The following is a 25,354-nucleotide window of genomic DNA, read 5'->3' on the forward strand; positions in this document are numbered from 1 at the left end:
TTGGGTTCTGCATAAGACGATGCAATTTTATTGTTATTATTTAATTTGCACACTTGTGAAACAAGCTAATTCGAAATGTTTCACACAAGACATCAAAAGTAGGTACAGGGTGACACAAATCTAAGGTGTATGCTATGGAATAGATTTGACACAGAAATACAAATCAGGTTTTAGACAACGTGCATTTGTGACACACAGAGGGGGGCAAAGCAGGCAAATACATGGTGAGAAGCCAAAAAACATTTGGTACACAAGAGGTACACTAACATGACGGGATATTGAGAAAATATCAATCAAAAATCATCAACCAAGCTTTTTTTATACAGTTGCAGGAAAAAAGTATGTGAACCCTTCGGAATTTACTAGTTTTCTGCATAAATTGGCCATAAAATGTGTTCTGATCGTCATCTAAGTCACAACAATAGACAAACACAGTCTGCTTAAACTAATACCACACAAACTATTATATGTTTTCATGTTTTTATTGAACACAACATGTAAACATTCACAGTGCATGGTGGAAAAAGTATGTGAACCCTTGGATTTAATAACTGGTTGACCCTCCTTTGGCAGCAATAACCTCAACCAAACGTTTCCTGTAGTTACAGATCAGACCTGCACAACGGTCAGGAGGAATTTTGGACCATTCCTCTTTACAAAACTTACAAAACCGACATAAAAGCCAAACTGATTAGGTATTTTTTTAGTTCACCTTTAAAAGGATCAATATTATTCTGCAAATGTCTCCAGCCAGTTGTTTTTATGTAAGTAATTTCTCACCTCACAATTTTTGAAGTCTCATAATTTTAGTTTAAGTTGGTTTTAATCCTATTTATCAGATCGATCTCACTTGTTAATGCAAACCCAGAGTTAGCCATGTTGAGCCACAAGGTGTATTTCTTTGACTGATTCTATTGACCTTGTACAGTATATTTTGCCTTATTATGAGGAAATACTCCATACATTTTAATTGTTATCCAGATGATACTTAACTATACATATCAATGAGCCTATTGACACCAAAATGACAAGTTTCCCCTTCCCAATATACAGTACAGGTATCTAAGCCAGCCAGGAGAAAGAATCCCTAAAGATCAGGGCTTAATCTGTGTTATACCTGAGAACAGACATGAAAAGAAACAGCTGGTTAAAGGAAGAAGGAGATATAAAAGATGCAGAGATACAGCTAATATAACGTCAATTCCACAATCACTGCGAAAAAGACTGATCTATAAACACTTCGCTGCTGGAATTAGAAGGAGCAATACGCCTCTAAACCCCAAACCAGGAGACTGAACAGAGGGAAACGTCTTGTTTAACTTTAGTCCCCTGACAAGGGTCCTGGTTACTCACAACCAACTCAAGCGAATCAAGATTAGGGTTACCCAGAGTCAAGTGCATACAACCATTGGTCAGTTCTCTAAGCGATGTCAGAGCCCATCGAAGCAGTGGGACGGCCTGGTTGTTTGTATATCACTCATCCATCCATCCATATATTAATATGGAACAATTGCATGAATGCAGCCCAGTAGGAGTAGACGGAGCTCCCCCAACCTTCAGTGAGGTGACCTGGCACTACTGCCACCCGACTTCCCCGACACCCAGCCACTACCATCGGACCGTGTCGTCCCTCAATCACCGCCCGATGCCCAGCCTCCACCATCGGACTGTGCCATCAACAACACCCATCGCTCAGCTAACACCACCCACAACCACCGCCATCCTCATTCATGCACGGCCTGCTCCAACCCCACCTCAGCAACAAGGAAATGTAGACAACAGGAACTCCAGCATATTATCCCATATGCTGTTTTGTGAAGCGTCTCGAGATAACTCTTGTTATGAATTGGCTCTATACAAATAATTATTAATTGAGTGAATGCAGGTTTATTTTAAATATATTTACTTGTATACCACATGTAATGTTACTGTTCTGGTTAATGATCGCAAAACCAACCTGAAGGCGTACCTTCAAATGCTCAAGTTAAAGAATGTGATATTGTGTTTAGATACTGCTCTGCTTTTAACAGTTATTCTTGTTAGTTAGCTTAACATCTGAAATGTGAAATTGTGCCAAAGGTAATTTTTTGTTCAAATTCCTAAAGTTCCTCTGTGATTCAAAAAATCAATTCAGACTGATCGAGAGGGAGGCAATCTCATAACTTGACATGCCTCCTCTCTCCAACGTTATGTTAAGACTTCAGAAACCCCTGAACCTGAGGGGACAGAGCCTTCTCCATAGCCGACCCTCCCTCTGGGATTCACTCTCCTCACATATTCAAGACTTCACAGGCCCATCCATAGTCTAATCACTGCTAAAGACTCACCTTTTCAAGTGAGCTTTTTGTGTGATTGTGCTGTGTTCTGTGGTGATTGGAGATTTCTGTGTATTTGTCCTTGTCTGCTTTTGGTTTGGTGCTTGTGTTTTTTTTTTCTTTCAGAGGCTGGGTGTGGCTTATTGGCTGCTGGAGCTCTCTGCAATCACTCACCTGTTCGTCATCTGTAATCACCGGCTGCAGCATTTATACCCTGGTTCACCTCTCTCAAACTGCCAGATTATTTCCGCCTACACCGTGGAAGATCGGCGGTTCAGAATCAGTAAGACTTTTTTGTGCTTTGGATTACCTGTCAATTAACTAATTATTCCCTTGTCCTATTTTTTCCCCCAGTGCCTCCAACCAACGAACTCCAGCCTCTCATTCAAGCCTCACCAGCCTTCACCGGCCTCACTTCAATAAATTCCCCTTTAACCACTACCCTGTTTTCCGGTCCTGCTTTTGGGTCCACTTAAAAACCTTTAAGATCATAACAGTGTTCACTCTCATGTGTCGTTTAAATGTTGTTGTTTATCAGATGTGTGTGTAATATTGCTGGCTAAAGTGTATTACAGTATTAATTTGCCTTAGGACTTACTACATCTGTGTGCAACATACCATTAACATAAACCCCCATCCCCACTCTTAATGTATTTATTAGATTTGAAAAAAAGGAAGGCCACACATTTAATGTTTCAAGTCACAATTCTTTACTTCCACAATTTCATTTTGGTTCAGTTATAGAACGTCAGTCGTCTTCATCTGAAACATCTTTTCCTTTTTCACACAACGCTGTAAAGAGAAAGAAAAATGAATTGATTAAATTCTGTCTGAAATCACACTTCTACATTTATTTAATCAGACAGGTTTGAAGGTTACTCACTGTCCCTGGGGTCATAGATGAAGTCTGGTTCTCCTGTGAAACCAAGACACCTCGCCTGCTTCATGGCATGTACCAGTTCATGGTGCTTGACATGATTTTCTTTAGCTGGAAACAGAAATGTAAAATAGATTAAAATGAAGAAATGTTTAACAAATCAAAGAAGTTATAATGAATCTGGTTATTCCTACCCATCAAGTAAAACGCCCGATAGCTTTCGACCTCTGCAATGGTTTGGGGTTCAGTGATGTTCATAATGTGGATTAAATTATTGTTGGTTCTGCTGTCGACGGTGTAGAGCAGACATCCCTCACAGGTTGGCAGGGAATGGTACGTGCAGGTGAAGCTGGACTCTAAAAGAAAAAAAGAAAAAAAAACATTTACATCGGAAGCAGACATCGCTCCCAGACTCAAATGAAGGTGGATACATTTACTTGACCAGAAGAAGAGGAGTTTTTATGATAGTTTTAGAGCCATGCTAGCAGCTCTGTTGGGCTGAGTGAGATAAATGCTATGATCAGTACGGTAATGTGCTCAAAGGTACAACGCTAACATGCTGGAATATTGTTCTTCAGGTTGACAAACTAAGTTCAGATTTTTATCATGCTAACAAACAATGTTTAATATTTATGTTTCTCATATAATATAATGATTTCAGCAAACTGAGATAGCCACTCACCTATAAGGTAAATATAGGTTTAAAGAGGTGGTTTCTCTGGGCCTTTTATTTGGACAAACTCAGATTCACTGATTAACAGAACTAACATTGACAAGCTCCATAACCAAAACAGATCAGGTGACTTACTGTCAGTAGCTGCAAGGTTGGAATGAACAGTTACAGGGTGTGATCCATACTTGCAATATGTAGTACTGAGAACAAATAAAGGAGAAAAGACAAGTTCAGACACCAAAAAGTAAAGTAACAATAATGAGTCTGTTCTCAACAGTCCATCTTCACCAAATCAATGTAAAAATCTATCCCCTGACAATTGTCTTCTTATTACAGTGATGTTGTTCTTGTGACCTGTTAACTCGTGCCTCAGTCTTTTAGCACGAAAGCATGCATGAAGCCATGAAGTCAACACTTGTTTGCTTTCAAGAATTAATGATTTAAAAATAATAATGGTGGCATGTTATTATTGGCTCCTTGTGTTTAGTTCTGGTTGAAATCTAGGACATACTGTTTCTTCAAAGACTTGATCTGAAAGGCAAATTGTCTGATTTCAACTAATGTTTGAAGTAACAACTATACATTTTAGGCAGTATACCATGCTTGGATGGCAATCTCCATTTTGGTCGTAACTGACCCAGAAAAGCAAGAGGTAAATTGATGTGCCTTAAAGGATGTATCTCAGGTGTTGTTTGGTAACATCTGTAGAGCAGTAAATCTGGTTGGAATGATTACAAATTCAGCATGGAGTAGTATAGACACAAAAATGTGACCAACGTTTGTTAAATGTGTTTTAGGGGGATTCTTTCCTCTATGTTTATCCATTTACATGAATATATGATATATTTGCACTGCTGCTACTCACTGCCTGATCCCAATATCCTGAACAAATTCCTTGTGGTCTGGTGATGTCTGAATGAAGTCAATCCACTGGCTCTTGGTGGTCTTGAACAACTCTCTATGTGGTCCACTAGTAATCCAGCCCATGATGAAGATCCACCTTCCGTAACTCTGCAGACAAACAAAAAGTCAATGAGGTACACAAAAATATCAGTAATTAATCTCAACAGACCTGAATGGTGAACTTAATTTGCAATTTGCTCAAACCTTAATCAGGGGTATCACTGACTATCAAACGTCAAAAATGTCAGTCTCAGGGGAAAGTATCTGAGCCCAAAGTATTCAATCTTATACATCAGCCTTATGCAAAACTGAAAACGGTACCTAAAAAGCTGCTAAAAATCATTCATACTAATGCTAACCTAAAGACCCAGGAGAGAAGCAGAGGCGGCTTACCGGTTCAAAAGTTGGAAGAGGTGTTATCAGAGGTCTGCACTCCTCAACTGTTTGAGCCGAGCAGCTCAGGAACAACCCAGCCACCAGGAAAAGACTGCTGAACCACAGATTCATGATGCTACAAATGGTTAGCTTCAGTTTACAACTTGAAGAAAAACAACAAGCAGGAAGCTCTGACAAAGCTGAATGACTGATCCTCACAGAGCCACTCAGTCTTTATAGAAGTTGCTTATGGCAGAGTTCCAAGTGTCCTGGCTTTTTGAATCTTTATGTTATAGGAATTTTAAATAAATAATTATTATCTTTATTCCTTGGAGTTGGTCAGACAATATTTGACTTCAACCTTGTCCAAATAGGGTGTCCTGTGTTTATAGGATTCCTAAGGACACTTCAGTTTGCACATCAAACATTACATATGTGTTGACTTGTCCTTTGCCACCCCAAAACACAAATACACAGAGAATATGTAGTTTAGATAAGATAAGATAAGATAAGATTATTATTATTATTAGATAAAATTAGCAACAACAGCTAAGCGTGATAAGAGCCAGATTAGTCTAATATTAACTTTAGCAACTGCAATGATGATGAAACATCTGTTAATTATAGATGTTAAAGGAGATGTTAGGCTGATATTAATAGTTGTAGCAGTTAGAGTCGCAGGGGCGCATGTCAGCATGCCGTCCACACCAATGATCCAGAGGAACCAACGAGACAAGGGAGCTCTGGATTCCAAAGGAGAGGAGCCTGATAACTGAAGGCTCTACCTCCCATAGTAGATACTGTCGGTAAAAGTAGTCCAAAAAACAATCAACAACCATTCTTAGCAATTTAGTTTACTCTAAAGTGGAGTTACACCGTGCAGAAAATGTGTAGAGACATTTTGCGAGATTCCCAACTTTCATATTTGGACTCTGGTTGGCCATGAATATAATCTGTTAGTTTGTGGTGTACAGTTCTGGTCATATCATTGCTCTCCACACATTATAGGTACAAAACTGTTTAATCTATCATTATTTATGTAAATGTTTTTGATCTCCCACATTTTCTACATTATGTTTTTGTTTGAAGGATGTTAAAAACGTTTTAGTGTGAGCCAGGCTTCAGTCAGCTAACGAGCTGCTAATCAGAGGCTTGTTGGAGCTTACTTGGAGAAGTTGTCCGTCACCTTTTTTAACCCGACCACCACAGAGTTCATGGTAAAGTTTTATTTAATTTTAACGGTACATATTCTCTGTGTATTTGTGTTTTGGGGCAGCCAAGGAGAAGTCAACACATATGTAATGGTTGATGTGCAAACTGAAGTGTCCTTAGGAATCCTATAAACACAGGACACCCTATTTGGACAAGGTTGAAGTCAAATATTGTCTGACCAACTCCAAGGAATAAAGATAATAATTATTTATTTAAAATTCCTATAACATAAAGATTCAAAAAGGCAGGACACTTGGAACTCTGCCATAAGCAACTTCTATAAAGACTGAGTGGCTCTGTGAGGATCAGTCATTCAGCTTTGTCAGAGCTTCCTGCTTGTTGTTTTTCTTCAAGTTGTAAACTGAAGCTAACCATTTGTAGCATCATGAATCTGTTGTTCAGCAGTCTTTTCCTGGTGGCTGGGTTGTTCCTGAGCAGCTCGGCTCAGACCGTCGATGAATGCAGATCTTTGATCACACCTCTTCCAACTTTTGAACCGGTAAGCCTCTTCTGATTCTCTCTGATTAAGGTTTGAGTCAAATGCAAATTACGTTCAGCATTCAGGTCTGTTGAAATTAATTACTGATATTTTTGTGTACCTCATTGACTTTTTGTTTGTCTGCAGAGTTACGGAAGGTGGATCTTCATCATGGGCTGGATTACTAGTGGACCACATAGAGAGTTGTTCAAGACCACCAAGAGCCAGTGGATTGACTTCATTCAGACATCACCAGACCACAAGGAATTTGTTCAGGATATTGGGATCAGGCAGTGAGTATCAGCAGTACAATATCAGCTGTATGATTATAGTTCATAACTTTTTAAATATGCAAGCATTGGAGGAGAGAATTTGCCTTGAACACATTAGTTGTTCTAGATGTCAAACATATCTTAACACAAGGAGTCTATAACAACCATCTGCAGTTATTTCTTTATGTTGATTTGATGTCGGCTAAAAAACAGCCTAATGTCGTCCCACATGCTTCTTCTTATAAGGCTGAGGTCTAAGCTTATAGGTCACAGGTTCTGCATCACTATGATAAGAGGAATGTAAAATATAGAAATCATTTTTTCAACAAAATATTTGAATATGAATGACATGTCTGAACTGATCTTTACTCCTTTCTTTTTTATTTTAGTCCTACACATTGCAAGTACGGATCACACCCTGTAACTATCCATTCCAACTCTGCACTAACCGACAGTAAGTCTGCTGATCTGCTATCATACTGGTGCTTATGTTAGTCCTGTTAGTCAGTGTATGAGTTTGTCCAATCAAAAATGTCAAACACATCTTCCAACTGTTTGTCTCCTAAAAAGGTTTAGGTTTGAGGACTTGTTGCTGCTAGTTGTAGGGGTGCTAATTTAGAAAACTCTGCCTTTGGCTGTATGACAGTTTAGGAACAAAGATGAATGAAGACGTTAAAGTCAGAGGACATGTTGGAAAGTCCACCAGGACAGACCCTGTTTCAGATTCATCTTACCTTGTGTATATTGTCCGATTGCCTAATATACCTGAAGGGTTTATGTGATGTCAGATATGATGCAGCATGAAACAGCACTGGCTGATTTTCAATGGCACAAGAGCCTCACAAACATTTTAATGAAAATAAAAATAATAATAAAACAAATACGAAAGAAAAAGTACAAAACAAACTCAAAATTGAACATATGATGATACAGGATGCTACTATTTTACAATAAAACATTGTTAGACAGGGAGCATGTAACCATACTGATCGAAGCATTTAGCTCATTACTCTCAGACCAACAGAGCTGCTAGCATGACTGTAGACTCTGAAACTATCGTAAACATTACTGTTCTGCAGTTCAGGTAAATGTATCTGCCTTCAATTCAGTCTAGGAGCAAGCCAAACAATGTCTGCTTGGGATTTAATGATTTTGTTTTTTCCTGTTAGAGTCCAACTTCACCTGCACGTACCATTCCCTGCCAACCTGTGAGGGATGTCTGCTCTACACCGTCGACAGCAGAACCAACAATAATTTAATCCACATTATGAACATTGATGAGCCAAAAACCATTGCAGAGGTCGAAAGCTATCGGGCATTTTACCTCATGGGTAAGAAGAACAGAAAAGAAAATAACTCCTTTAATATTTGAAACATTTCTTCACTTTAATCTATTTTACATTTCTGTTTCCAGCTAAAGAAAACGATATCAAGCACCATGAACTGGCACATGCCATGAAGCAGGCGAGGTGTCTTGGTTTCACAGGAGAACCAGACTTCATCTATGACCCCAAAGACAGTGAGTAACCTTCAAACCTGTCTGATTAAATAATGAAATGGAGACTTTTGATTTCAAACAGAACTTAATCAATTCATTTGTTTCTCTCTTTACAGCGTTGTGTGAAAAAGGAAAAGAAAAATGAAGACAAATGAAGTCGTATCTTAAACTGAACCAAACTAAAATTGTTGAAATAAAGAAAAAAAAGTATATAAAAACAATAAGTGTGTGGCCTTTGTTTTTTTCCCATTTAAAAAAATAAATACAGAGTGGGGATGGGGGGTTGAGGGAAAAGGGGCTAGCGCAGAGCAGTGGAAACAGCAACAGGACGTTTGTTATTGAGCAGCGGCGACACACACAGCTAAAAGAGCTGATTTAGATTTTGAAAATATACTTGAGTCATATTTTATATCTCATTGTCTTCATTCAGCTCTCTGTGACAAAACCAAAAATTTGAACTAAGATGAATGAAATTTATTTATTTAATTAATTAATTTATTTATTTATTTGTTAGGGACAGTGCATATTAATGAACAGCAATTACAGCTGTAAACATGCCAGATTATAGCAGAAGTGCTAGTTTCCACCTGTTGTCCCTAGGCAGGTAAGAGAAAGACAAATTACAAATAAAATACAAATACAAATACAATTAAAACCGCAAGCGGTGATGAAGGGCCCTCGCACCCCTGCGCATGTCGGGGTGTGTCGCGACCGCGGGAGTGCAACAGCAGCGGAACGTGGCTAAGCAGCAGGCCGTGCAGTCCGATTCGTGTAAAAGTGGTACTATGGTATGTTGAAATAAGCAACATAATGAAGATCACATAACATTTTGACTTAGAGCAGTTCAGGCTGGCACTGTCATGATAGCTATGAAATTTGGAGGAAATTGAGCATTGTATATAGGATGTAGTACTTACTCCTTGCAGTAGGGGGCGCTATGGTTAAAATTTGTTATTGCTATGTGACTGTGTTCAGAGGCCAACCCTGATTATACATGTGAAATTTCATTCAGATCAGACAAAGTATATAGGATGTACTACTTCGTCCTTACAGTAAGGAGCGCTATGGTTGAAGTTGACTATTATTATGTTAATGTGTTCAGAGGCCAACCCTGATTATACCTGTGAAATATGAAGCAGATCAGACAAAATATCGGAGATGCAGTACCGCCTCTTTCCAGTAGGGGCCACTATGTTAATGGCATTATTGTATTAGGTTAGATGTGATCAGGCCAGTACTGAGATCATTCAAGTGAAATTTGAATAAAATGTGACATTTTATATGGGAGGTAGTACTTAGTCCTTGCAGTAGGGGGCGCTATGGTTAAAGTTGACTATTGTTATGTCAATGTGTTCAGAGACCAACCCTGATCATACCTGGGAAATTTTGAGCAGATCCGAGAAAGTATGTATAATGTAGTACTTAGTCCTTGCATTAGGGGGCGCTATGGTTAAACATTATTATTGTTTTGTGTCACTGTGTTCAGAGGCCAACCCTGATCATACCTATGTAATTTCAAGAAGATCAGGCAAAGTATATAAGAGTTACAGCCACTTCCTGTTTGATAGCGATGTGATTTGTGGACTTCCTGTTGAGTTTTGGGCGTGGGTTGAAGAGGCTTTTTTGTAGGTTTTGTCATGTTGGAAATGCATAGTAAAATTCAGAATTGTAGGTTCAACGTGCTGCGGGGGCTGAATGTGTGAAAAATTGTAGGGGGCGCCACTGAGCCATTAAGCCACGCCCACTCACTTAAACTGTATAACATGTTTGACTTTACTACCAGGATTATATGTATGAAGTTTTGGGACAGTACGACTATGTTAAGCCTGTGAAAAAACTACTTCCTGTTTGATGGCGAGCGAGGCGTCCGTATGGCGACAGCGTTGGATGTAGGCATTTGAGCTTGAAAGTGTTGTATGGCCAAGGTGTTAGCATGGTCCACACCAATTTTGAGTGGAAAATGAGCTACCGTGTAGCAATGGCTAATGCTAATTGAGAAGCAGTAACTTCCTGTTGTCAACAGGTGGCGCTGTGACTAATCAAAAAATGTCGATCATGGACGTGTTCAGGACGGGCCCCGTATCGCGGACGTGTTCAGGACGGGTCCCGTATCGTGGACGTGTTCAAGACGGGTCCCGTATCTTGGACGTGTTCAGGGCGGGTCCCGTATCCTGGACGTGTTCAGGGCGGGTCCCGTATCGTGGACGTGTTCAGGGCGGGTCCCGTATCGTGGACGTGTTCAGGACGGGTCCCGTATCGTGGACGTGTTCAGGGCGGGTCCCGTATCGCGGACGTGTTCAGGACGGGTCCCGTATCGTGGACGTGTTCAGGGCGGGTCCCGTATCGCGGACGTGTTCAGGACGGGTCCCGTATCGTGGACGTGTTCAGGACGGGTCCCGTATCGCGGACGTGTTCAGGGCGGGTCCCGTATCACGGACGTGTTCAGGGCGGGTCCCGTATCGTGGACGTGTTCAGGACGGGTCCCGTATCGTGGACGTGTTCAGGACGGGCCCCGTATCATGGACGTGTTCAGGGCGGGTCCCGTATCGTGGACGTGTTCAGGGCGGGTCCCGTATCCTGGACGTGTTCAGGACGGGTCCCGTATCGTGGACGTGTTCAGGACGGGTCCCGTATCGTGGACGTGTTCAGGGCGGGTCCCGTATCACGGACGTGTTCAGGACGGGTCCCGTATCGTGGACGTGTTCAGGACGGGTCCCGTATCGTGGACGTGTTCAGGGCGGGTCCCGTATCGCGGACGTGTTCAGGACGGGTCCCGTATCGTGGACGTGTTCAGGGCGGGTCCCGTATCGCGGACGTGTTCAGGACGGGTCCCGTATCGTGGACGTGTTCAGGGCGGGTCCCGTATCGCGGACGTGTTCAGGACGGGTCCCGTATCGCGGACGTGTTCAGGACGGGTCCCGTATCGTGCATGAACACTAGATGTCAGAGAGATAAGCATTTACTTGACAACTTGCCAAAATGCTCAAAAGACTTCAAACGCACGCCACGGCCACGCCCTTTGACGAAATAACGTGCGGAGCACAACGAGATGTGCTGAGCCTGTGTAGAACGCACTGACACTGAGTTTGTGCTGATCGGATGAGCGCCCTCTTTCCTGCAAATCAGCCAGGGAAAAGAACTCTGATGTTAACTCACAGACTGCCCTGCTCAGACACCTATCAAAGCCGCCTTCCCCCTTCCCCTATGAGATCTATCTCACAGGAACCTAACATTAACTCCGATAAATCTTATTGAGTTACCCTGACGGCAGATTTCACAAAGAAAGTCCTCAAACTCTGATGGGTTTTTGGTTTGTTGGCCTGTAGTCATTGGGTTTTATTGTTGGTATCTTTTTAAGAAACAAATCCACTCTCTCTTTGAAGCCATGCCGTGATCAGTTGACACATAAGACTCTAGTCTAAAAAGCTCCTAAAAGCCATCAGGGCTCTGCTTTTCTCAATTAAACTTTATCATGAAATTGTATAGCTATATCAAATGAACATCTAAAATATAAATCGACTATGAAACTGAATTTGTGACAATCTGACAAGTTCAACAGTATGTTTTATTAAGCTATACGAGTAGAACCAATATTTTCTTACAGTTATTTCCGCCTTCACAAAATAGGTAGAGTGCCTATCTGCACCTATGAATATTAAGACAACACCTACTGTGGCTGTGATCAAGGGTTGATTCTAGCTCCTAAATTCAAAGTAGATCCAAATTCCATTTTTACAAGTTAGACAGAAGTCCTACATCCCTTAGCGTATAGCCTCTCATGTCACTCTTACGATATATCCATTCATAATCATTTTAAACATTTATGTGCATTTATTTACTCATCACTTCACTACCTATTTGTAATAAATATTCACACCGTCGGCATGCTCTGACCCACCTCAGTTGCATGGAAGTGTGGGAAAAAGGAACATGAGGGATGCAAAGGAGAAATACTTCCTGCATCTTATCCCATCTCACATTTGTTTTTTGTAACATAACTGATTAAGCATCTCGAGATAACAATTGTTATGGATTGGCGCTATACAAATAATGATTGATTGATTGATTTTCAAAATCTAAATCAGCTTTTTTAGCTGTGTGTGTCGCCGCTGATCAATAACAAACATCCTGTTGCTGTTTCCACTGCTCTGCGCTAGCCCCTTTTCCCTCAACCCCCCATCCCCACTCTCAATGTATTAATTAGAAAACAAAAACCACAACTTTAATATTTTAAGAAACTTTTTATTTCTTTATTTTAACAATTTCAGTTGATTTAATTAAAGATAGGACTTCAGCTGTCTTCATTTTTCTTTTCCTTTTTCACACAACGCTGTAAAGAGAGAAATATGAATTGATTTAGTTTTGTGTGAAATCACACTTCTACATTTATTTAATCAGACAGGTTTGAAGGTTACTCACTGTCTTTGGGGTCATAGATGAAGTCTGGTTCTCCTGTGAAACCAAGACACCTCGCCTGCTTCATGGCATGTGCCAGTTCGTGGTGCTTGATATCGTTTTCTTTAGCTGGAAACAGAAATGTAAAATAGATTAAAGTGAAGAAATGTTTCAAATATTAAAGGAGTTATTTTCTTTTCTGTTCTTCTTACCCATGAGGTAAAATGCCCGATAGCTTTCGACCTCTGCAATGGTTTTTGGCTCATCAATGTTCATAATGTGGATTAAATTATTGTTGGTTCTGCTGTCGACGGTGTAGAGCAGACATCCCTCACAGGTTGGCAGGGAATGGTACGTGCAGGTGAAGTTGGACTCTAACAGGAAAAAACAAAATCATTAAATCCCAAGCAGACATTGTTTGGCTTGCTCCTAGACTGAATTGAAGGCAGATACATTTACCTGAACTGCAGAACAGTAATGTTTACGATAGTTTCAGAGTCTACAGTCATGCTAGCAGCTCTGTTGGTCTGAGAGTAATGAGCTAAATGCTTCGATCAGTATGGTTACATGCTCCCTGTCTAACAATGTTTTATTGTAAAATAGTAGCATCCTGTATCATCATATGTTCAATTTTGAGTTTGTTTTGTACTTTTTCTTTCGTATTTGTTTTATTATTATTTTTATTTTCATTAAAATGTTTGTGAGGCTCTTGTGCCATTGAAAATCAGCCAGTGCTGTTTCATGCTGCATCATATCTGACATCACATAAACCCTTCAGGTATATTAGGCAATCGGACAATATACACAAGGTAAGATGAATCTGAAACAGGGTCTGTCCTGGTGGACTTTCCAACATGTCCTCTGACTTTAACGTCTTCATTCATCTTTGTTCCTAAACTGTCATACAGCCAAAGGCAGAGTTTTCTAAATTAGCACCCCTACAACTAGCAGCAACAAGTCCTCAAACCTAAACCTTTTTAGGAGACAAACAGTTGGAAGATGTGTTTGACATTTTTGATTGGACAAACTCATACACTGACTAACAGGACTAACATAAGCACCAGTATGATAGCAGATCAGCAGACTTACTGTCGGTTAGTGCAGAGTTGGAATGGATAGTTACAGGGTGTGATCCGTACTTGCAATGTGTAGGACTAAAATAAAAAAGAAAGGAGTAAAGATCAGTTCAGACATGTCATTCATATTCAAATATTTTGTTGAAAAAATGATTTCTATATTTTACATTCCTCTTATCATAGTGATGCAGAACCTGTGACCTATAAGCTTAGACCTCAGCCTTATAAGAAGAAGCATGTGGGACGACATTAGGCTGTTTTTTAGCCGACATCAAATCAACATAAAGAAATAACTGCAGATGGTTGTTATAGACTCCTTGTGTTAAGATATGTTTGACATCTAGAACAACTAATGTGTTCAAGGCAAATTCTCTCCTCCAATGCTTGCATATTTAAAAAGTTATGAACTATAATCATACAGCTGATATTGTACTGCTGATACTCACTGCCTGATCCCAATATCCTGAACAAATTCCTTGTGGTCTGGTGATGTCTGAATGAAGTCAATCCACTGGCTCTTGGTGGTCTTGAACAACTCTCTATGTGGTCCACTAGTAATCCAGCCCATGATGAAGATCCACCTTCCGTAACTCTGCAGACAAACAAAAAGTCAATGAGGTACACAAAAATATCAGTAATTAATCTCAACAGACCTGAATGCTGAACGTAATTTGCATTTGACTCAAACCTTAATCAGAGAGAATCAGAAGAGGCTTACCGGTTCAAAAGTTGGAAGAGGTGTGATCAAAGATCTGCATTCATCGACGGTCTGAGCCGAGCTGCTCAGGAACAACCCAGCCACCAGGAAAAGACTGCTGAACAACAGATTCATGATGCTACAAATGGTTAGCTTCAGTTTACAACTTGAAGAAAAACAACAAGCAGGAAGCTCTGACAAAGCTGAATGACTGATCCTCACAGAGCCACTCAGTCTTTATAGAAGTTGCTAATGGCAGAGTTCCAAGTGTCCTGCCTTTTTGAATCTTTATGTTATAGGAATTTTAAATAAATAATTATTATCTTTATTCCTTGGAGTTGGTCAGACAATATTTGACTTCAACCTTGTCCAAATAGGGTGTCCTGTGTTTATAGGATTCCTAAGGACACTTCAGTTTGCACATCAACCATTACATATGTGTTGACTTCTCCTTGGCTGCCCCAAAACACAAATACACAGAGAATATGTACCGTTAAAATTAAATAAAACTTTACCATGAACTCTGTGGTGGTCGGGTTAAAAAAGGTGACGGACAACTTCTCCAAGTAAGCTCCAACAAGCCTCTGATTAGCAGCTCGTTAGCTGACTGAAGCCTGGCTCACACTAAAACGTTTTTAACATCCTTCAAACAAAAACATAATGTAGAAAATGTGGGAGATCAAAAACATTTACATAAATAATGATAGATTAAACAGTTTTGTACCTATAATGTGTGGAGAGCAATGATATGACCAGAACTGTACACCACAAACTAACAGATTATATTCATGGCCAACCAGAGTCCAAATATGAAAGTTGGGAATCTCGCAAAATGTCTCTACACATTTTCTGCACGGTGTAACTCCACTTTAGAGTAAACTAAATTGCTAAGAATGGTTGTTGATTGTTTTTTGGACTACTTTTACCGACAGTATCTACTATGGGAGGTAGAGCCTTCAGTTATCAGGCTCCTCTCCTTTGGAATCCAGAGCTCCCTTGTCTCGTTGGTTCCTCTGGATCATTGGTGTGGACGGCATGCTGACATGCGCCCCTGCGACTCTAACTGCTACAACTATTAATATCAGCCTAACATCTCCTTTAACATCTATAATTAACAGATGTTTCATCATCATTGCAGTTGCTAAAGTTAATATTAGACTAATCTGGCTCTTATCACGCTTAGCTGTTGTTGCTAATTTTATCTAATAATAATAATAATCTTATCTTATCTTATCTTATCTAAACTACATATTCTCTGTGTATTTGTGTTTTGGGGTGGCAAAGGACAAGTCAACACATATGTAATGTTTGATGTGCAAACTGAAGTGTCCTTAGGAATCCTATAAACACAGGACACCCTATTTGGACAAGGTTGAAGTCAAATATTGTCTGACCAACTCCAAGGAATAAAGATAATAATTATTTATTTAAAATTCCTATAACATAAAGATTCAAAAAGCCAGGACACTTGGAACTCTGCCATAAGCAACTTCTATAAAGACTGAGTGGCTCTGTGAGGATCAGTCATTCAGCTTTGTCAGAGCTTCCTGCTTGTTGTTTTTCTTCAAGTTGTAAACTGAAGCTAACCATTTGTAGCATCATGAATCTGTTGTTCAGCAGTCTTTTCCTGGTGGCTGGGTTGTTCCTGAGCTGCTCGGCTCAAACAGTTGAGGAGTGCAGACCTCTGATAACACCTCTTCCAACTTTTGAACCGGTAAGCCGCCTCTGCTTCTCTCCTGGGTCTTTAGGTTAGCATTAGTATGAATGATTTTTAGCAGCTTTTTAGGTACCTTTTTCAGTTTTGCATAAGGCTGATGTATAAGATTGAATACTTTGGGCTCAGATACTTTCCCCTGAGACTGACATTTTTGACGTTTGATAGTCAGTGATACCCCTGATTAAGGTTTGAGCAAATTGCAAATTAAGTTCACCATTCAGCTATGTTGAAATTAATTACTGATATTTTTGTGTACCTCATTGACTTTTTGTTTGTCTGCAGAGTTACGGAAGGTGGATCTTCATCATGGGCTGGATTACTAGTGGACCACATAGAGAGTTGTTCAAGACCACCAAGAGCCAGTGGATTGACTTCATTCAGACATCACCAGACCACAAGGAATTTGTTCAGGATATTGGGATCAGGCAGTGAGTAGCAGCAGTGCAAATATATCATATATTCATGTAAATGGATAAACATAGAGGAAAGAATCCCCCTAAAACACATTTAACAAACGTTGGTCACATTTTTGTGTCTATACTACTCCATGCTGAATTTGTAATCATTCCAACCAGATTTACTGCTCTACAGATGTTACCAAACAACACCTGAGATACATCCTTTAAGGCACATCAATTTACCTCTTGCTTTTCTGGGTCAGTTACGACCAAAATGGAGATTGCCATCCAAGCATGGTATACTGCCTAAAATGTATAGTTGTTACTTCAAACATTAGTTGAAATCAGACAATTTGCCTTTCAGATCAAGTCTTTGAAGAAACAGTATGTCCTAGATTTCAACCAGAACTAAACACAAGGAGCCAATAATAACATGCCACCATTATTATTTTTAAATCATTAATTCTTGAAAGCAAACAAATGTTGACTTCATGGCTTCATGCATGCTTTCGTGCTAAAAGACTGAGGCACGAGTTAACAGGTCACAAGAACAACATCACTGTAATAAGAAGACAATTGTCAGGGGATAGATTTTTACATTGATTTGGTGAAGATGGACTGTTGAGAACAGACTCATTATTGTTACTTTACTTTTTGGTGTCTGAACTTGTCTTTTCTCCTTTATTTGTTCTCAGTACTACATATTGCAAGTATGGATCACACCCTGTAACTGTTCATTCCAACCTTGCAGCTACTGACAGTAAGTCACCTGATCTGTTTTGGTTATGGAGCTTGTCAATGTTAGTTCTGTTAATCAGTGAATTTGAGTTTGTCCAAATAAAAGGCCCAGAGAAACCACCTCTTTAAACCTATATTTACCTTATAAGTGAGTGGCTATCTCAGTTTGCTGAAATCATTATATTATATGAGAAACATAAATATTAAACATTGTTTGTTAGCATGATAAAAATCTGAACTTAGTTTGTCAACCTGAAGAACAATATTCCAGCATGTTAGCGTTGTACCTTTGAGCACATTACCGTACTGATCATAGCATTTATCTCACTCAGCCCAACAGAGCTGCTAGCATGGCTCTAAAACTATCATAAAAACTCCTCTTCTTCTGGTCAAGTAAATGTATCCACCTTCATTTGAGTCTGGGAGCGATGTCTGCTTCAGATGTAAATGTTTTTTTTTCTTTTTTTCTTTTAGAGTCCAGCTTCACCTGCACGTACCATTCCCTGCCAACCTGTGAGGGATGTCTGCTCTACACCGTCGACAGCAGAACCAACAATAATTTAATCCACATTATGAACATCACTGAACCCCAAACCATTGCAGAGGTCGAAAGCTATCGGGCGTTTTACTTGATGGGTAGGAATAACCAGATTCATTATAACTTCTTTGATTTGTTAAACATTTCTTCATTTTAATCTATTTTACATTTCTGTTTCCAGCTAAAGAAAATCATGTCAAGCACCATGAACTGGTACATGCCATGAAGCAGGCGAGGTGTCTTGGTTTCACAGGAGAACCAGACTTCATCTATGACCCCAAAGACAGTGAGTAACCTTCAAACCTGTCTGATTAAATAAATGTAGAAGTGTGATTTCAGACAGAATTTAATCAATTCATTTTTCTTTCTCTTTACAGCGTTGTGTGAAAAAGGAAAAGATGTTTGAGATGAAGACGACTGACATCATATCTTTTACTGAACTAAACTGAAATTGTGGAAGTAAAGAATTGTGACTTGAAACATTAAATGTGTGGCCTTCCTTTTTTTCAAATCTAATAAATATATTTAGGTTAAAGGGATAATTCACCCATTTGCATTAAGCTTTGTATCATTAGAAACCTGGTAGTATTTTTGAATGGTCGTGAATCCCGCCCTCATTTCGCCCCCCTTCAATAAGGGGACTGTTGCACACAGTGGTGTTAACAGCACAGTTTAGTTAGCGTTAACAGGGAGTAATTGTGCAGCCGAGACACCAGCTAATAGAGCTGAATTGCATTTTGAAAATACATTTTGAGTCACGTTTTATTGATCTAAAGGGACAGCTGCATCTGGGCCCGTCCAACCCCATTTTGCTACTTAAATGACACAACCTCTGGGCACAAAGCAAGTTCCCAAGGCAAATCAAAAAGCACTTTGGCATGAACTTTGAAGCAACAGAAGCACTGCCCTCCCTGAAAACATCAGTGGCATTCTGCCCCGCTAACCAATGGAGCACTTAAAGGGATACTTCACCCATTTGCATTAAGTATTGTATCAGTATTAAACTGGTAGTGTTTTTGAATAGTCGTGCATCCCACCCTCATTTTCCCCTCAGATGGGAACTCTTTGTATTTCTGAGTCTGTAAAGGAGCTTCCAGTGACGCAAAAATCGTCATATTGCGTCACTGGCAGCTGTTGCGGTTAGCGGGGTGAAACTACAACTCTAGTTCCTCATATTTTCGACCACTGAAGCTACAGACCAATCACAGATCAGTGGGTGGGAACTCACTCCCAGAATCGAAACTTAACGTCCGCCATATTGCTTGGAAGCTATGCTAACAGACTCTATGGAGAAAGCTGATAATGGAGAAAAAATATAAATATGGCAGCGAGACGGCTGCTGCTGACAGGCCGGTGTTTTGGCTGCTGCCAAGAGCAGAGTCAAATGTCAAATTCCTTAACTGTATTTCCATTTTGCAGTTAATTCTATGACGAGATAGGTCCTGACTGACATTGCTTTAAATTCAAGTCACTTTAATTCTTGCAGCCATGCAAGTTCCATTTGTTGGACAAGTGTTAGAGCCCAGTTCATACTTTGGATTGGAAGGTGGAAGAACAAAAAAGAGTTGTCCTACTTGCATATTCTAAAGCCAGTCTAACAAGGACACCATGAGAGCAAAGTGTAGCTACAGAAGGTCTGTCCTAACCATTTCACTTTAATCTACAAATGAAAGTCCAACTTCTAACATTTGTGCATTTTAAACCTATAGTGTCAGTTGTACTTGCTAAAGCATACTGAACCAAATGGCAACGGGCGAACCCAGACGTCCCTCTCCCCAACAACATTTTCTGAGGAGCTTTTTAACTCCCTTAGTGTTCTCTGCCAAGGTTAATGGTAAGACTTCCCCAGCTCTTCAGAAAATCGTTTCAACAGTTAATCACCAAGCTTACCTGGACTACCCATAACAATACAAAGGAGCTCCTAACTCCTGCCTCACAATAGACAACTCTGCTGCATACCTTCTTATCTGCACCCACACCTGTAGCACATCACCTCTGTCCTGAAAAATCTCCATTAGTTCCCTGTCTCTTACCACCCCCCCAAATTCAGAATCCTGGTCCTAACACCTAAAGCCCTTAACCATCAGGCCCCCTCCTGTCTCACTGATCTCCTTTCACCATCACACTCCTTCTTGAAGCCTCAGTTCTTTAAACTTTAAACCCATAGATCCATGAAATTTGACTCAAAATATGATTTCAAAATCTAAATCAGCTATATTAGCTCTGCATCTGTTCTGCACAATAACAAACTTCCTATTGCTCTTACTGGTGGTTGGATATCACACACCTTTTCAATTTGTTGACCACGGTTTGGTTCTCAGAGACTTGCTCTGCCGCCTGAAAATAGGGCCTGGTGTGGAAATTGGTTAAATTGGGTCTAATAGCTGTTGCATGACATTAGCAGTCAAACTGGTCCCTCTGCCTATACTGGTGCAACATGGCAGTTTGAACCCTGAAAAGATGTGATTCATTTAGAGACACACGGTGGCTGGGCTGTGTAGTACAGGTAGGCACTCTACCCATTTTGTGAAGGCACAGATAACTGTAAGAAGGTATTTGTTCTTGTTTGATTGCACTGGCAGCAGATACACCTGTTCGGAGAAATAGAATCGGAGAACTCCTAAATTAATGCATGAAAAAGCAGGTCATAGTTGGTCCTAATGTAGTCTCCACAGTCAATGAAGACATCCCGACTAGAAGTCACCTTGATTAGTTAGATTTTGTCATCGATTGTGGCACCTGGGAACATCCACAGGTATTTCCTGTAAACAGTGGGTTGCACTAGTCTCAACTTCTAAATCCATTTTTCTTTGTATGTATTGTCATTATTATTATTATTATTCTTTTTCAATTGCTGCTAAGCCCGTTGAATTGCATTTGATTTGTATGAAAGGTGCTATATAAATAAATCTTGATTGATTCTTTTTGATTAATATTGCTGCAAAATTTCCCCCAGTGTATAAATAAGATTAAAAAAAACAGAGGCCGCACCTTTAATATTTCATAAGTCACAATTTTTATTTACTATCAAAATTCCTGTTTTGAAAAATTTTCAAGGATATTTATGACTTAAGCTGAAGATCGCCTTTAATCATCTCCTTCCTCATTTTTCTTTTTGTCAAAGAGAGCAGCAAAGACAAAGGTTACTTACTATCCTCTTGGTCTTAATGAAGTCTGGTTCTCCTGTGAAACTAAGACAACTCGCCTGCTTCAGAGCATGTGCAAGTTTGTGGCACCCCATCCCAGTCCCCATCTGCACCCTCAATATATTTATTAGATTTGAAAAAAAGGAAGGCCACACATTTAATGTTTCAAGTCAAAATTGTTTATTTACTTCCACAATTTCATTTTGGTTCAGTTATAGAACGTCAGTCGTCTTCATCTGAAACATCTTTTCCTTTTTCACACAACGCTGTAAAGAGAAAGAAAAATGAATTGATTAAATTCTGTCTGAAATCACACTTCTACATTTATTTAATCAGACAGGTTTGAAGGTTACTCACTGTCCTCGGGGTCATAGATGAAGTCTGGTTCTCCTGTGAAACCAAGACACCTCGCCTGCTTCATGGCATGTACCAGTTCATGGTGCTTGACATGATTTTCTTTAGCTGGAAACAGAAATGTAAAATAGATTAAAATGAAGAAATGTTTCACATATCAAAGAAGTTATAATGAATCTGGTTATTCCTACCCATCAAGTAAAATGCCCGATAGCTTTCGACCTCTGCAATGGTTTGGGGTTCAGTGATGTTCATAATGTGGATTAAATTATTGTTGGTTCTGCTGTCGACGGTGTAGAGCAGACATCCCTCACAGGTTGGCAGGGAATGGTACGTGCAGGTGAAGTTGGACTCTGACAAACAAAAAATGAAACAAAAATATTTTAATCCGAAGCAGACATTGTTACGCTTGCTTCCTCGACTCTGCTAAAGGTTGATACTATGACTTTTCACATTTAAGTCAGTGTTACCTCCTGGTCAAAAGCATCTGATGACGATATTCAAGCTAATCGAACAAAACTATAAATGTAAAGCTAATATAATATTAGTAATTTTGACAATCAAAATCTCATCCAAAATTGTTTAAATCATCAGGCTCTTCAGTTGTTCAGTGATCTTTATGTCCCACTTAAGGTGTCAGGATCTGTAACACATGGAGCATCTAGTGGAAATTGTTAAGTGTGCTTTCGTAATTCTTAGCTTTGAAAAACAGGTTTTTTTTTTCAACATGGAATACCTTGCCAAGGTTAAAACAGATCTGGATTGGGGTAATTTTAAAGGCAAAGAAAACCATTTTTAAGTGAGCTCTACTTCCTGTTTTACAATGTTTTAAGAATGACACTTTACACAGTGAACTTGTCTCACTTTGATTGGGGGAAGCACCAAATCTATCTTGTTAGATTTGGAAATAAGGTCACTGTTTGGATTATAATCAGAAAGTTATTGGCTTAACTCCAGTTCTGTACAAGAGGCACATTGGAAGGTGACATAATGATGTTAGATACATGAAATGACTGATGGTAAATTATTTGTGGGTGTGTCCTGGGATAAACAATGTCATGAATGTTCTTGAGGCGTAAATTAGTCACCGCTGACCTTTGCTTACACAGGAATCAAAATCCAGAGAAATATTTAGTTTATGTTTCCAATCCATTGCCCCCGACTACTGGGGCATAATAACCATCACATCCTGAGTTCTCTCTCTTATCTTAGATAATGATTTAGGCAAACAGAAGTAAGGTAAATATAGATTAAAAGAGGCTGTTTTTCTCTGTTGAATCAGTTGTGACTCTTGTTTGGACAAACTCACTGATTTTATTATTATTATAATTTATAAAATAATGTTTTATATAAATGTTTCTCTTATCTAAGATAATGATTTCGGAAAACTGAGATAGCCACTCACCTATAAGGTAAATATAGGTTTAAAGAGGTGGTTTCTCTGGGCCTTTTATTTGGACAAACTCAGATTCACTGATTAACAGAACTAACATTGACAAGCTCCATAACCAAAACAGATCAGGTGACTTACTGTCAGTAGCTGCAAGGTTGGAATGAACAGTTACAGGGTGTGATCCATACTTGCAATATGTAGTACTGAGAACAAATAAAGGAGAAAAGACAAGTTCAGACATGTCATTGTAAAAGGGAATATGTAAAAAAAAAACACAAGGAAGGCTTAAAGTAACAATTATGAGTCTGTTCTCAACAGTCCATCTTCACCAAATCAATGTAAAAATCTATCCCCCAAAAGGTAAATTGATGTGCCTTAAAGGATGTATCTCAGGTGTTGTTTGGTAACATCTGTAGAGCAGTAAATCTGGTTGGAATGATTACAAATTCAGCATGGAGTAGTATAGACACAAAAATGTGACCAACGTTTGTTAAATGTGTTTTAGGGGGATTCTTTCCTCTATGTTTATCCATTTACATGAATATATGATATATTTGCACTGCTGCTACTCACTGCCTGATCCCAATATCCTGAACAAATTGCTTGTGGTCTGGTGATGTCTGAATGAAGTCAATCCACTGGCTCTTGGTGGTCTTGAACAACTCTCTATGTGGTTCACTAGTAATCCAGCCCATGATGAAGATCCACCTTCCGTAACTCTGCAGACAAACAAAAAGTCAATGAGGTACAAACCTTTATCAGGTGTAGCACTGGGTATCAAAAGCTGAATCAAGATTGTAATATTTCAGCTCATTATTCAAATCATATATTCATCTTCAGTATTACCCAAGCCATTCCAAAGAAGCCAAATATCTTCTAAAAGTTTGGCAGAAAATCATATTTAGATTCCTCAATTTTGTTTTTTTTAATTGAACAGGTAGTTTGCAGTTATTTAAACCTAAGTAATATACAGGAAACAGTAACATATTCTTAAAAACACATCCATCCTTTAACAGTAGAACTTTCAGGAAAAAGTTGTGGAAGTGCAAAAAGCCTTTATGTGTAGCCTCTAAATAAACGTTTACTTAAAAACTAGCACATGTTTAGCATAGCTTAACACGTAGAGTTGAATCAGAGAGAAATAAGATCTGAATAAGATTTAGTAATAGATTCAAATGTCAGTAGTTGAAAATCACAGCTTCACACTCACTGTAGAAAAAGGATAATGAATCCATCTGAAAATTTCAGTCTTTGGGCAAAGTATCTGAGTCCAAGGTAGTCAATCTTATACAGTACATCAGTATTTCCAAAACTGAAAAAGCTGCTGAAAGTCATTCATGCTAATGCTAACCTAAAGACCCAGGAGAGAAGTAGAGGCGGCTTACCGGTTCAAAAGTTGGAAGAGGTGTTATCAAAGGTCTGCACTCCTCAACTGTTTGAGCCGAGCAGCTCAGGAACAACCCAGCCACCAGGAAAAGACTGCTGAACCACAGATTCATGATGCTACAAATGTTTAGCTTGACTGGAAGAGAACACCAAGAAAGCTTTCTGACAAAGCTGAATGATGGAGCCTCACATATTCACTCAGTCTTTATAGAAGTTGCTTATGGCGGAGTTCCAAGTGTTCGGGCTTTTTGGACTCTTCATATAATAGGAATTTTTATTTATTTTCCTCGGAGTTGGGCAATGACATGGACTTCTACGTACCTCCTCTCACTGCAGGCTAAGAGGAGATTCTAGGGGTGTCCTGTGTTTGTAGGATTTCTAAGGACACTTCAGTTTGCACATCAAACATTTACAATGTGTGTTGATTTGTCCTTGGATACTCACAATGTACAAATAGAAATAAATGAAAAAAGAAAAACCTTCTAATTGAACTTTGTCGTTCTTAGGTTGAAAAAATTAACCCGACCAAACAGACACAACTTCATCTAGTAAGCCACTCATTAGCAGCTATCCAAACCACACTAATGGTTTTTACAAATGTTCAAACAAACACATTGTAGAAAATGTGGGAGACCACACACACGTAGAAAAACACAGATTAAACAGTAGTGTGACGAGAGCAATGATGTGACCAAGACAGCACACCACACACTAACAGATTATGTTCATGGCCAATCAGAGTCCAGAATCTCACAAAATCTCTCCTGTTGGAACTCAGTTTTAGAGTAAATAATCACGGCGGTTGTTGGGTAAGAAAAGGCGATGATTGTATCTGGAGTCATGGACATTACCATGGGTATGTTAGAGGGCGAGCTGAAGGTGAGTAAGAAGTATTGGCCGCAGCTGTTGTGCT

The 25,354-nt window shown here is 39.5% G+C and overlaps 5 protein-coding genes across 8 annotated transcripts in view; 2 read left to right on the forward strand and 3 right to left on the reverse strand.

Annotated features, from left to right (window-relative positions):
* LOC132991123 (uncharacterized) overlaps positions 1-25,354 on the reverse strand; it is a 46,669-nt gene that overhangs the window by 15,991 nt on the left and 5,324 nt on the right. Inside the window, exons 1-6 of one of the 3 annotated variants that reach the window (XM_061059752.1) lie at positions 24,441-24,600; positions 23,629-23,774; positions 23,194-23,258; positions 21,854-22,015; positions 21,666-21,770; positions 21,465-21,574 (exon numbers count right to left, since the gene is read on the reverse strand). In XM_061059752.1, the coding sequence (XP_060915735.1) occupies positions 21,531-21,574; positions 21,666-21,770; positions 21,854-22,015; positions 23,194-23,258; positions 23,629-23,774; positions 24,441-24,554 (636 nt within the window). In that variant the 5' untranslated portion in view covers positions 24,555-24,600 and the 3' untranslated portion in view covers positions 21,465-21,530. Of the gene's footprint in view, positions 1-21,464; positions 21,575-21,665; positions 21,771-21,853; positions 22,016-23,193; positions 23,259-23,628; positions 23,775-24,440; positions 24,602-25,354 lie in introns of those variants that run through there. The other 2 variants (XM_061059755.1, XM_061059753.1) reach the window with 2 other exon arrangements.
* LOC132991124 (uncharacterized) lies at positions 3,006-5,339 on the reverse strand. The gene is made up of 6 exons (XM_061059756.1): positions 5,162-5,339; positions 4,731-4,876; positions 4,001-4,065; positions 3,387-3,548; positions 3,199-3,303; positions 3,006-3,107 (listed from the first exon to the last, which is right to left on the reverse strand). Exons 1-6 carry the CDS (start codon positions 5,273-5,275, stop codon positions 3,064-3,066), a joined length of 636 nt encoding a protein of 211 aa, XP_060915739.1. The 5' UTR covers positions 5,276-5,339; the 3' UTR covers positions 3,006-3,063.
* LOC132991126 (uncharacterized) lies at positions 6,660-8,849 on the forward strand. The gene is made up of 6 exons (XM_061059758.1): positions 6,660-6,854; positions 6,981-7,126; positions 7,495-7,559; positions 8,275-8,436; positions 8,520-8,624; positions 8,720-8,849. Exons 1-6 carry the CDS (start codon positions 6,741-6,743, stop codon positions 8,746-8,748), a joined length of 621 nt encoding a protein of 206 aa, XP_060915741.1. The 5' UTR covers positions 6,660-6,740; the 3' UTR covers positions 8,749-8,849.
* Positions 12,825-14,986, reverse strand: LOC132991127 (uncharacterized). The gene is made up of 6 exons (XM_061059760.1): positions 14,793-14,986; positions 14,521-14,666; positions 14,088-14,152; positions 13,211-13,372; positions 13,023-13,127; positions 12,825-12,933 (listed from the first exon to the last, which is right to left on the reverse strand). The coding sequence occupies exons 1-6, from the start codon at positions 14,904-14,906 to the stop codon at positions 12,905-12,907; spliced, it is 621 nt and encodes a 206-aa protein (XP_060915743.1). The 5' UTR covers positions 14,907-14,986; the 3' UTR covers positions 12,825-12,904.
* The window catches only part of LOC132991113 (uncharacterized), a 113,884-nt gene continuing 104,696 nt past the window's right edge, over positions 16,167-25,354 (forward strand). Inside the window, exons 1-6 of one of the 2 annotated variants that reach the window (XM_061059736.1) lie at positions 16,289-16,485; positions 16,771-16,916; positions 17,582-17,646; positions 18,099-18,260; positions 18,344-18,448; positions 18,540-18,649. In XM_061059736.1, coding sequence (XP_060915719.1) covers positions 16,372-16,485; positions 16,771-16,916; positions 17,582-17,646; positions 18,099-18,260; positions 18,344-18,448; positions 18,540-18,568 — 621 coding nt within the window. In that variant the 5' untranslated portion in view covers positions 16,289-16,371 and the 3' untranslated portion in view covers positions 18,569-18,649. Of the gene's footprint in view, positions 16,486-16,770; positions 16,917-17,581; positions 17,647-18,098; positions 18,261-18,343; positions 18,449-18,539; positions 18,650-25,354 lie in introns of those variants that run through there. The other variant, XM_061059735.1, reaches the window with a different exon arrangement.

The sequence above is a fragment of the Labrus mixtus genome, chromosome 16 (assembly GCF_963584025.1).
Source record: "Labrus mixtus chromosome 16, fLabMix1.1, whole genome shotgun sequence".
NCBI lineage: Eukaryota > Metazoa > Chordata > Actinopteri > Labriformes > Labridae > Labrus > Labrus mixtus.